General features: G+C 41.7%; 2 protein-coding genes across 6 annotated transcripts; one reads left to right on the top strand and one right to left on the bottom strand.

The window, feature by feature from the left end:
- Positions 1 to 967: 967 nt before the first annotated feature.
- LOC136456580 (bifunctional riboflavin kinase/FMN phosphatase-like) lies at positions 968 to 5,036 on the top strand. Its single transcript, XM_066456492.1, has 10 exons — positions 968 to 1,235; positions 1,413 to 1,599; positions 1,681 to 1,811; positions 2,215 to 2,284; positions 2,445 to 2,510; positions 3,263 to 3,417; positions 3,501 to 3,590; positions 3,679 to 3,818; positions 4,022 to 4,111; positions 4,582 to 5,036. Exons 1-10 carry the CDS (start codon positions 1,172 to 1,174, stop codon positions 4,690 to 4,692), a joined length of 1,104 nt encoding a protein of 367 aa, XP_066312589.1. The 5' UTR covers positions 968 to 1,171; the 3' UTR covers positions 4,693 to 5,036.
- A 186-nt stretch (positions 5,037 to 5,222) lies between these two features.
- Positions 5,223 to 10,852, bottom strand: LOC136456577 (DNA polymerase eta). 5 transcript variants are annotated; one of them, XM_066456486.1, is made up of 14 exons: positions 10,556 to 10,851; positions 10,347 to 10,467; positions 10,146 to 10,257; positions 9,871 to 10,038; positions 9,632 to 9,796; positions 9,333 to 9,436; positions 9,016 to 9,135; positions 8,629 to 8,752; positions 7,536 to 7,649; positions 7,213 to 7,404; positions 6,648 to 6,744; positions 6,406 to 6,563; positions 5,815 to 5,917; positions 5,223 to 5,726 (listed from the first exon to the last, which is right to left on the bottom strand). In XM_066456486.1, the coding sequence occupies exons 1-14, from the start codon at positions 10,629 to 10,631 to the stop codon at positions 5,458 to 5,460; spliced, it is 1,923 nt and encodes a 640-aa protein (XP_066312583.1). In that variant the 5' UTR covers positions 10,632 to 10,851; the 3' UTR covers positions 5,223 to 5,457. The 5 variants fall into 5 exon arrangements, with proteins under 5 accessions (XP_066312583.1, XP_066312584.1, XP_066312587.1 ...); XM_066456487.1 differs by having other exon boundaries at positions 5,827 to 5,917; positions 10,556 to 10,850; XM_066456490.1 differs by having other exon boundaries at positions 10,347 to 10,493; positions 10,556 to 10,696.
- Between the last annotated feature and the right edge of the window lie 111 nt (positions 10,853 to 10,963).

Raw genomic sequence — 10,963 nt, 5'->3', positions numbered from 1 at the left:
CGCTGCACCTCTAGCCTTGGACGATGGAAAGCTTACCACTCGGACTACGAAGTAATGCTGTACAAGTGACACTCGCAGGCCTATTTAATAAGGGCAAAGAAGAAAAACTTCCCCCTAATTAATCACTTCTTGGTATGCACAATGCTGTCTAAAACGACTTCTAATTACGATATGGAGGGAGTATATGCTTATGCTTACGTTTGGGAACATTTTGCATTTGCCGGCCCATTTGTTTTCAAAAAAAAAAACCCGGCCCATATGAACGAGTATAATGGTGGATACAAGGACCACTTCATCGGAAAGGAACAGTTATTATCCTTTATTCGGCTTATTATCACGCAACTCTGTTAGCGAAGTGATTCAGATTCGTGACGATCATGTAATATTCCTTGCTCTAATAGTTTATTCTGCCCGTCCAATAACCGCTCGGTGAGCGTACAAAACCTCACCCCTCACCTCGTCACGAAGAAAGAAAACCGATGTTTTAGTTGCAGCTAAACTGTACTAGCATCCCAATCTATACTTTCTTTCTGATATACGTCTCGATCAATCATTTTCAGGTTCATCAGGCAAATTATTTTCACTGGGAAACTCCGTCACGATGTTTTGAAGTGCATGCCACGTTGCTGAAAAATACCGTTCTAGCTAAATTGTCGTGGAAGAAAAATACTATTCTAACTAAAAAAAAACCAAACAAATCAAATATGGGTTAAGCCCAACAGGGCCATGCCATTAGATCCGATCCATCGCCGAAAGAGCTGAGGCCACTGACTAGTGACTAGTGTGACTACCCGAGAGCTTAACGCAAGAACCACCGCGCTCGCGGGAGCGGCTGGCCAGTGCGCGGACGCGCCGCGCGGTGAGCCGGTGACCTGAGCCGAGCGCGCACGCCTCGCCGCTCGCTGGAGTCCAGTCGCACACACCAACAGGGCAACAGGGACGGGAACAACAGCACCCGGTTCGCCTCCACCCCACAAGCCGCAAGCCGGCACCGGCAGCAACCCATTCAGAGCCAGAACCGCATCCCCGCCCCCATCCCTTCTGCGACCAGTGGCCTCTTCCTCCTCGCGCACTTAAAATCCCCCGCGCCGCCTCTCCACTTCCTCCCCATCCCGCCCATCGACTCCGCGCCTCGTTTTCGCCTCCCTCCCCGGCCTAGCGTACGTCGACCATGGCTGCGGCGCACCAGGTCTCCGCCGTGATCTTTGATCTCGACGGGACTCTCCTTGACACAGGTACGCACGTGTATCCATCCACCCAGCCTCCTCGGTCCTCGCCATCCCGCTCCGTTCCACCAGCGCTGTTCCGTACGGAGTACGGACCGATCAGATAGCCTAGATGCACATTTGCACGTGTGCCGTTTCGCTGTGCTGTAATTGATTCGCGCTGTGCTATGCGTTGTCTTGGCGCAGAGAGGGCGACAAGGGACGTCCTGAACGAATTCCTGGCGGCATACGGGAAGGTCCCCGATGCGCAGAAAGAGGAGAAGAGGCTGGGCCAGATGTATCTGGAGTCTACCACTGGGATCATCAGAGACTACGGGCTGCCGCTCACGGTCGAGGAGTACTCCAAGGCGATTCATCCGCTGTACCTGAAAAGGTTTCTTTTCGGTTTTGACATGTACGTACATAACTCATGTCAGTCTACAAGCGCCTTAAGCTGGCTTACTTTCTCCTATAGGTGGCAAAAGGCGAACCCGCTTCCAGGAGTGAAGAGGCTTGTCAAGCATCTTCACAAGAACGGAGTGCCACTCGCAATTGCTTCTAACTCCGTTAGGAGAAATATTGATCGCAAACTTCCGAAACTAGAAGGTAGGAGGCTGACTGTTTGCTTCAGTCCGTATCTTGTCATTGGCATAGCGCATAGATATGTATTTTGATCTGTCGCTTCTGCAGCAAATAAGTACAGTATACCTTACCACTGAACGGGATGGAAATTCTTCCAATGTGATTCTAAGGATTTATCTTGGTTAAATATGTTATGTATCTTTCTTTACTCATTGACTGAGTGTCCATGCTCCATTTCTGACAACATGGATCATGCAAGTAGCTTAACATTGCAAGTCCTGATTTATAGCATGGTTCAGACAAATAAAAACAAGGAATATTGAACTAGTAAGGAATGAGGACACTTATCTTTCTTTATCCGGTGCGTTTTCTTATTATGTATTGCATTAGCTTCTTGATCCTAGTAAAATCCTTTATTGTTTTCCAGATTGGGGAGAGTGTTTTTCTGTTATTCTTGGTGGAGATCAAGTCCCTAATGGGAAACCTTCCCCTGACATGTGGGTACCTTACCATTGTTGACCAATCATCTGTTGCTAATTGCTACTTTTAAGTGCACAAGTGTTATGATGTTTCCATTCAATTATATACTAGTGCTCATCTTTAGCATTGTGTATACAGCACTGTTTATTACTGATCAGGTATCCTGGATTCTTCTAGATTTTTGGAGGCTGCAAAGAGGCTTGGTGTAAATCCATCGTTGTGCTTGGTCATAGAAGATTCTGTGTAAGTGTAGGAAAGACTTCTTCTGGGCGAGCTCTTATCTTGTGCCCTCATGAAAAAAAAATGTTACCTTGTGCATGATTCATAACTTATCAGGACACTTTTAGATGTTATTGAAATCCGATCGGTAGCCAAATGATATAACTTCCAGTAGATGCCTGGTGTGCTATGATGGCTATATTTAAAGTAGATCCCTTATATCTTCTGTTGAGTTCAGCCTCACCAATCACAAAAATTAGGGGCTTAAGGCATCAAAGGTTTTTCATACGCAAATAATTGATAAGATCACTTCCTTTGGTATTCATCAGCATTCAATAATTTTCTATGTGAAATGGCACAGTGTATGATTAGGGACACAAGTTCACTTTTTTTTGTCACTGGACTTTGGGTCAACCCAAAACAAACGAACTATTCCAGATTTCAAAGCAAGAAAATGGGAAAAATGAATTAAGGCAGTGAACCAGAACTACCCATTGGGTACCCACTTGCTTTTCTAAATTTATTTCATTCTCATGACTTCTCAAAACCTGACCCTTTTATACACCTCTTACACGTATATGTAGGATGCCCATGCACTTCTCTCACAAAACAATCAATAATATTATTTACTCTTTCATCTATCCCTCTCAACTATGTTGAATCTTCATGTCACTAAAGTGGTAAGTTGCACGCTTCCAATGTTGATGCATTGAAAAGAATGCACTTGGTATGTGCTATTGAGTTATAGTTTCTGCTTCCTTGGTCGTTTTTTATAGCGTTGGAGTCAAGGGTGCCAAGGCTTCTGGGGCAAAGGCGGTTGCAGTACCATCACTTCAAAGTCAGAGGAAGCACTATTATATTGCAGATGTCATCCTCTATTCACTTTTAGACTTTGATCCTGAGCTATGGGGTCTTCCTCCATTTGAAGATCGTAACTCTCTTCATTGACCACTGATTTTGTTTTCTTTGATAAACTGGAATTATTTCAACTCTGATGGGTAACATTTATCATAGGCATTCAAGGTGTACTGCCGATTGATCCCTTACCTTCAAATGCCGGGATAGGTGATAAAATTGTAAACAATCTTCATTGGGTAATTTCAGGTTAAACACTTTCTGACTACTCTTATATACTAGTGTTTTTTAATACTGTAAATCACACACGTTTTTTACTTTGACTATCTGCAAACAGATGACTGTACCTACGAGTGTATTCCTGACCAAATATCAGGAATTTATTTGGGTTGGGCCAAGTCCAAAGTGCATGGACTCTCCAAGGTGATCATAGGTACTGGGTGGGACTTCTCACAGCAGACCGTCGAAAGAGTGATGGTTGGTACTTCTTGTTCTTATATGTGTGGTTGTTTTCATGTGGGAGGCCAGCTGTCCAAAGATTTCCCTACAGTTATAAGTATCTTTTCTGGCACGAGATTTTGAACATTCGTGGTCTAGTAATATTTACTAACAGATTAATGCATAGTAAGGTTTCCAAGTTTTCTCCGACAATCATTTGATTTGTGGTTTTTCTTTTACAGCAAGTAGATTTTCTTGATTCCTCTGGCAGGATTGAAACAGAGCCTGTGAAGCTGCTTGTAATTGGTTACATCCGGAAACTCCAAAGTGCGGTAATAACCTTTTATTAAATTTAGCTATAACTCAAGAATCTGACTCCACTGATTTTTTTCATGTACTCATGCTGGTTCACATAGATATGCCATGTAGAGGATTGCCAAATAGTATGCCTTATAGCTTATATAGAGTACAAATGTACAGTGAATGAATATTAACTTATTTCTGATACAAGGAAATAGATGACTCCGGAAAATAAGAAACATAACCAAAGGGCTCCTCCCGAGCACAACCATATTGGCTCATTCCTGGGCATTGTCTGCCCTTTAGGCTTCTCATAGCTTTTTTTTTTTAATGTATTAGGCTTCTCATAGCTCAATGTGGCGTCCTTATTATAGTTGCATCATTTCTATTTCATATTCTGCTATGGATCTCCTTTGCCAATATGTCATGCAATGCTTGACTTTATGTGCAAGCTCACAAATCATGATATGATTATATTGACTCTATGTAACCGTTATGACAGGATGCTATATTGCAAGATTTAAGTATAACTGACGAAGACAGGAGCATTGCAAGAGAAGCATTGGACCTCCCAACTTTCTCTGAATATGCTAATGACCTTCATCTTGCCTGAGTCGGGCCTTCTCATTGCAATCTCTCACCTCACTGCCTCACGTTTGTATTTGTTATTCTTAACAAGCAAACATGATGCCAACATGATGCCAGCTGCATTTTCTTCCATGAAGACTTCATATAAAATGTACTTGTTGCTCGGAGAAGATTAGAGAAAAAGACCGGAAGGCATGAAGCTGTGTGTGTGTCATTTAGAGGTCGATCAATGTTACCATATGTTGTTGTAAATTCTTCCCGCTTAATTTTGTTTATTTTACTACATCTGCACATGCTGGGCAGAGTGATACAAAAGATGCGAGCATATGAAATGGAAAGAAAGAGTACAAATGATTCTTCACGATCAAACAGTACCACAGATGCACAAATTTGATCGACATGTGTCGTCTCAATCTCACTGATTTATCTATGCTTTGCTGAAAGACCGACTGCCATGGAACTAGACAGGTTCCATTTCCAAGGTTTATTTCACTGTCATTCATTTGTTATTAAGATTCAAAGTACTGTACTCAATAATTTTCCAACATGAATATAAGTAGATGCAATCCTAGTACCTCAAGTACCCATTTGCACATACATTAATGTTCATGTTTCCATCTTTCACCCAAATAAACTTAATATTCACAGAGGTCCCATCCAACTGCTCATCACATATAGGGGCTACCTGAACATCTTCACATCTTATAATTACAATACACAGAGCTAGGCCCGTTGTGTTGTGTGGAGAAGAGTAAAGAATAAGCAATCAAGAACTAGCATATCAACGTATCTAAGACCTCGCGGGTGGGAAGTACGAAGAAATTGTAGAACCACGTCTCTTCGTGCTCGGGTGCTTCGATGGACGGACCCACCCCTGTATTTCTCTTTGGATCTCTGGTGGCAGTTCCTCCACCACCGCTGGATCAATGTCTTGAATGTTGAACATCCATGTGTTGCTGCCAGAGGGTTCAGCACAACTGCTGGTGTTGTTCCTATCCCCAGCCTCCGCAGGCACATTGTGTTCTTCAGCTTTGTTTGCTTCCGAAGAACTCCCTGGACCTAATGTCATCACGAATATTCAGCAAACAAAGAAATGTGAAATGTGGCAGTGGTTAAATCAATATCTGCATCATTGCATCTTACATACAATCCACCAAACCTTGATGGCTGCAAATTAGTCCGTCAGATTTTCTTTTCTCATGGAAGGTAGATTGACCCCGTGAAAGAAACTTCAATATCGAGGAAGTTCCCTATCATCATGAAACATCTTGGATGAGTTAATGACATGGAAATTAAAAATTAGTTTGTAAGTCATATACTACCAACACAAAAGAAATGAGACAAAATAAAATAAAAATTGAAGTGAACAAGTTGAGTACATGTCAAACTTGGAAGTGTTTTTTTTAACAAACAGCACAATTCAGTGCTAATTTCATTGAAAAAAGCAAGAGCAAGTACAAGATGGTAACCATGAGAGGCTATATATTGGAGAAAAAGACAATACAGCTGACTCAGAAAGAAAAGCCCTTGATTTAATCATTTTTTATGCAAAAGGCAATGCCAAGCACTAACTTTGGGGATATTCCAACTTGAATATTAAACATTTGATGCTACTTTGTTGCCCATAAGCAAGCAAACAGAAACAAAAGGAAAACAACATCTTCATTCACCAACAGCTTAAGAATATAACCAACAAGAAAACAGTTTGATGGTGTCCACCGAGGAGAAAAGAACTGACCTTAACTTCAGGCAACTTCTTTGATATTCTTTTTTCTTCATTTGCTTGGCGTTGTTTAGCTGAAATTGCAGACGCAGAATGTGCATTATTATCTTCTTTCTCAGACATAGATGGCTGGCATTGTTCTTCATGAATTGGCTTCACAAATACATCGTTGTCTACAGAAAAATATTGGAAGATCCTTAAAGTAAAAACAAACAGAAACTGCAAAAAATAGGCACACTTGAACTAAGGAAGATCACCAAGAGATGGATCCTCAGGTACAGACGAAGAATCAGGTATAGCCGGAGGTGCAGCAGAACTAGGACCTTTAATGTATCTCAAGATTGAGCTTGTTCCCTGATAAATGAAATTAAAATAACAAATAAAAATTAGCAAAATGCATTTGTAATTTTATGTGGGGCCTGACTACACATATGAATAATGACAGATTGTATATGGTGTAGCATTTGCAAACATGAGAATAAGACACCACAGTTCAGAAATGACAGATAATAAGGTTGCAGACATGTTAGCACAGATTTAATAGGAATTTTTGTTTTCATTTTGCTTGAAGTGATTGTAATTTCATTAGTATGTTGGAGTGTTATAAAAGCTGGTGGAACTTCTACATAATGTAATCTCAATATATGTTTGGTTTGAAGGAATGAGACTTTATTTATCAAGAGATCAAAATAATATACTGTTCTCCTGCGTGTTCGAGAAAAAAAAAGTAGCCATGTTTCCTTGTTTCTCTAAGGTGTCTCAACATTTAAACAAGATAATGTATCCAATCATCAATTGCTAAGAAAGCTTTTATAAGCATACACTAGGTATATCAAATATTTTGCTTGCAGTAACAGAAAGAGATGTTATGCTCCATCCAGTGTTCTGAGATTCTAAAAACTCGTGAAGACCAGATTCAAATAGCTTCATTGCATCCTCCTGAATTTTTCCAGTCCCATAGCGCAAAGGACAGGATTTGGAAGGAAATTTCTTCGTTGAATCACGTTCATTTTCCTGCAGTAAAAGTAGAAAAATCAGGAAGGTTATGGTGTGCAGTGTGAAATTGGACTAGATACATGGCTGACCATTTTATCAGAAATTACAGTACCCTAAAAGGAAAGATATTAGTACATTACACAAAATACCTTAGATGCTCTGGCATGAAGAGTTAGTGTTTGAGCAATTCTCTTGTTCTGGTTCAGGTCAGATTGGATCCGTTCACTTAATTCTTCACAGAGTTGATCCAGCCAGCCTTTGACCTACAACATATAGACTGACTGAATTAACTGAAACTTAACAAAAAATTTCCTAGATTCTTACACAGGAATGAGATATTTTGTTTTTTGAACCATGCATGTGGGATCCTTTTTTTTCTCAAATACATGCATGTGGCATCTGACTCAGGCAGCACAAAACTTAAGTTAGGAAGGGTACTGCATCTAGCATCCCTTAAGGCCATCAAAGTGCAGCATCATAAAGCACCAACATAATTCTGTGTTGTACATGCTGCTCATTTCAACAAACTAATATTTGATAAGAGCAGCAGTAGTCAAGTACAATGACTGTTAGTCTGGTGTAAGCTCTACAAATGTGGCTGACATGGACCACAAAAGTTTGTGCATGGAACTGCCAAGTTTTCTTTAGTAACCGCTGATTGTCTCACTAACATGGAGGGGCTCCAGACTCCAGATCAACAATGTCACCATACAGGTCACAAGACATCATATTGAAACTTGAGAGTTACATATTTTCAAACTATTTCACCCAAGTCAAATAAGTATGCAACTAAGCATATGGTTCTTCATACATTGGGTGCCAATTGAAATGCTGTTATGGGTGTCAGCTAGGGGGGCAGGGGCCCATAGGATTAATTCGAGTATTGGATCAATTGATAGGGTTAGATTCGGGTCAATTAGACATAGGATTGGATATGATTCGTTAGGATTTGATTGGGCCTTCCTTAGGTGGTTAGGAATCCTCTATCTATAAGGGAGGTGTTGTATCAAGGAGAAAATGAATGAAGAACAATCAGTTGAATTCACCCCAAACACTCTAGTCTCCCTCCAAGCCAACTTTGTCAGGCTATCGTCCTGGCAATAGTTATCCCCCAAATGAACTGTGGTTCATAACAAATGCTACCCTCTATCATTATAACTTCTGGATACTCTGTTTCTTGAGTAGCTAATAACTAAAGATTTTGTTAAAGAACAACGAAAATGACAGAGTAAGCATTCTTACAGAAGCGCTGTTCTTCAGTGCTCTTGGGCCAGGAAACGTCTTTCCACACCCGTGACTCTTGGGTAAAAGACGATCCTCAACTTCTTCCCCACTAATGCCCCTAGCAGTCTTCCATAACCATGTTCTGCATGAAGTCAAGCGCTTACAAGATGAGTTAGTGAGTATTTGCCTATTTGGCATGATATTAAAAAATATATATGCAAAGAAACATGTTTGATACAACGAAGCAACTATCAACTTAAAAGTTACATCATCTGCTAAAAGCCAAAGGGAATAACAACTATTAACTCTTAAAAATATGATGTCATATCTTCACTATAAACTTATATCTACATTAATCAAGGTAAACCAAATAATAACACATTAATAAAGCAAGAACATAATTACCCTGTATTTACTCCATACTGCTCTTGTAACTTATCCTCTGTAAAACTTAGGAGATCACCAATGGTCTCAACCCCAAGATCATCCTGCAAGGAACTTCCAAGCTTACCACCAAGCTGTTTCCTGAACAATATAGTTATTCTCACCATTCAGTTTCACACCATGCATAGTTTCAATAAAGCACAATGTTCTTTCGTTCAAAAAAAATTTAAAGCACAATGTTCTGTGATCTAATAGTGATACAAAGCCTCAAAAACTTTTCCCAGGAAAAACAAGAACCCAGAAAGGACAGAGGCGTCTTGTTAGAGTTAGATCATTACATCTTCTTCACAGGTAGTGATGCTAGAAAGTCTTGAACTGATGAAGAAGGGACAACTGTTTGTTGAGCAGGCTTGTGCATTCCACTGACAAGTTTAGCTAACATCTGCGCAGTATAAGAACAATGAGTGGAAGACTACGATAGCAAGAGAAAGGAATCAAGGAATGCAGAAAACAGAAATACAGGAACCTGAGCTGATTTCCTGAGCATAGCAAAACTACCACGATAATAACCATGAACTACCGAACATTTTTGTCAACAGAAAGAAGCATCTACTCACTATTACAACTCATTATAAACCTTATTGTGAGCAATCCCAGCAGAGCATGTGAATTGGGTTTCCTCCAGAACTCTGACTCGTAACTGTGCAACAATTATAGCTCCACATGCCAGTAACTTGTCCTGGTAATCAGCGTCTGATCTACAAAGCCATGCCCTCACGTTCTTTTCCTTCTCTCCGGCATCCTGAATATATCATGACCTACATGTCACATCAAATAGCAGAGCAGCAACAAAACTAATTGTGAAAACATTCTTACAGACAGAAGGCCCAAGATATTTGACTTTGCCGCCTCCATAAAAATCTCCTCTGGTGAATCTGGGGGAGCTTGTAAGAGCATTTCCTTTGCTGCATCAGTAAGGTCAAGATAAACTTCGTCAATGGATGCCCGCTCGCACTTCCCTTTGCTTGCAAGGATTGCAACAACCTGAAGGTCAGGTGCAAAATATAGACTTATTATTGTATAATATGCCATGTAAGTCATGTGCTGTTAACTAGTAGGAGTAGTAAATTAGTCTACGATGGTGAACCTACTTCAGAACCAGCACTTCTGTAAAGATTAAGGTCGGCCTTGCCTCGCGCCACCGGGACCTGAACCAGATTAATACCAGGACAGACCCTCTTGGCCTCATCTCCGCGCATGGACCTGAATAAGCACCACCAATTCGTCCGAAGTTACGACATAAACAAATTCCAAGTAGACGGGACTGTCGACCGAGAAAGGAAGGCACTCACCTCTTCACACCAAACCCACGAGCCTCGTAGCTAACGGCAATCAAGCCGCCGCCTTTCCAGTCGTTGTACTGCACCACTGCGGTCGGCTGGCCCCTAAGCACCGGGTTTCTCCGCTGCTCGACTGCAGTAAAGCAAATGGCCACTTTTCTGTCGAAGAACTGTTGGTCATGGGCGGGGCGGGGGAGGGAGAGGCAAGGATAGTCACGTACCTTGAACGTAGAAGCAGTCCATGTCGACATGGGCGATCACCCGGGGCTCCTGCGGCTCTGGCCTCGCCACCGGCATCCCCAATACTCCCCCCTCCGGAAAAAAGAAAAAAAAAAACGATAACCACCGGACTCTGCGCTCGCCCTCAGCCCTCGCCTTCCAATTATTTCCTGCCGCCACAGTGCCCCCTCTCCCTTTCCCCCTTGGTAGGTCGGGACTCGGGAGGCAGCAATCCCTAGCCTAGGTCCGGGCGGCGGCCATGGGCAGCCGTGGAGGAAGCCTTCTCCGTCCTTTCTCGAGTTTTGGAGGAAAGCTTAGATGAACGGGCAACTACATAAGGCTCATTTACTAGAACAGCCCACGGCCCATTGAATACAAAGCCCAAGCCCGAACATATACAGTAGCAATGT

This window comes from Miscanthus floridulus, chromosome 6, assembly GCF_019320115.1.
Source record: "Miscanthus floridulus cultivar M001 chromosome 6, ASM1932011v1, whole genome shotgun sequence".
In the NCBI taxonomy this organism is placed as follows: domain Eukaryota; kingdom Viridiplantae; phylum Streptophyta; class Magnoliopsida; order Poales; family Poaceae; genus Miscanthus; species Miscanthus floridulus.
The sequence above is the reverse complement of the archived record's forward strand: the minus strand, read 5'-3'. Positions and strand labels throughout refer to the sequence as shown.

Coding starts and splice junctions, on each gene's coding strand:
- LOC136456580 (XM_066456492.1), top strand. CDS start 1,172: ATGGCTGCGGCGCACCAGGTCTCCGCCGTGATCTTTGATCTCGACGGG. Junction 2,511..3,262: donor TTGGTCATAGAAGATTCTGT/GTAAGTGTAGGA, acceptor CGTTTTTTATAG/CGTTGGAGTCAAGGGTGCCA. Junction 3,819..4,021: donor AGACCGTCGAAAGAGTGATG/GTTGGTACTTCT, acceptor TTTCTTTTACAG/CAAGTAGATTTTCTTGATTC.
- LOC136456577 (XM_066456486.1), bottom strand. CDS start 10,631: ATGCCGGTGGCGAGGCCAGAGCCGCAGGAGCCCCGGGTGATCGCCCAT. Junction 10,039..10,145: donor ACAGAAGTGCTGGTTCTGAA/GTAGGTTCACCA, acceptor CCTGACCTTCAG/GTTGTTGCAATCCTTGCAAG. Junction 7,405..7,535: donor TTCATGCCAGAGCATCTAAG/GTATTTTGTGTA, acceptor CTTTTACTGCAG/GAAAATGAACGTGATTCAAC.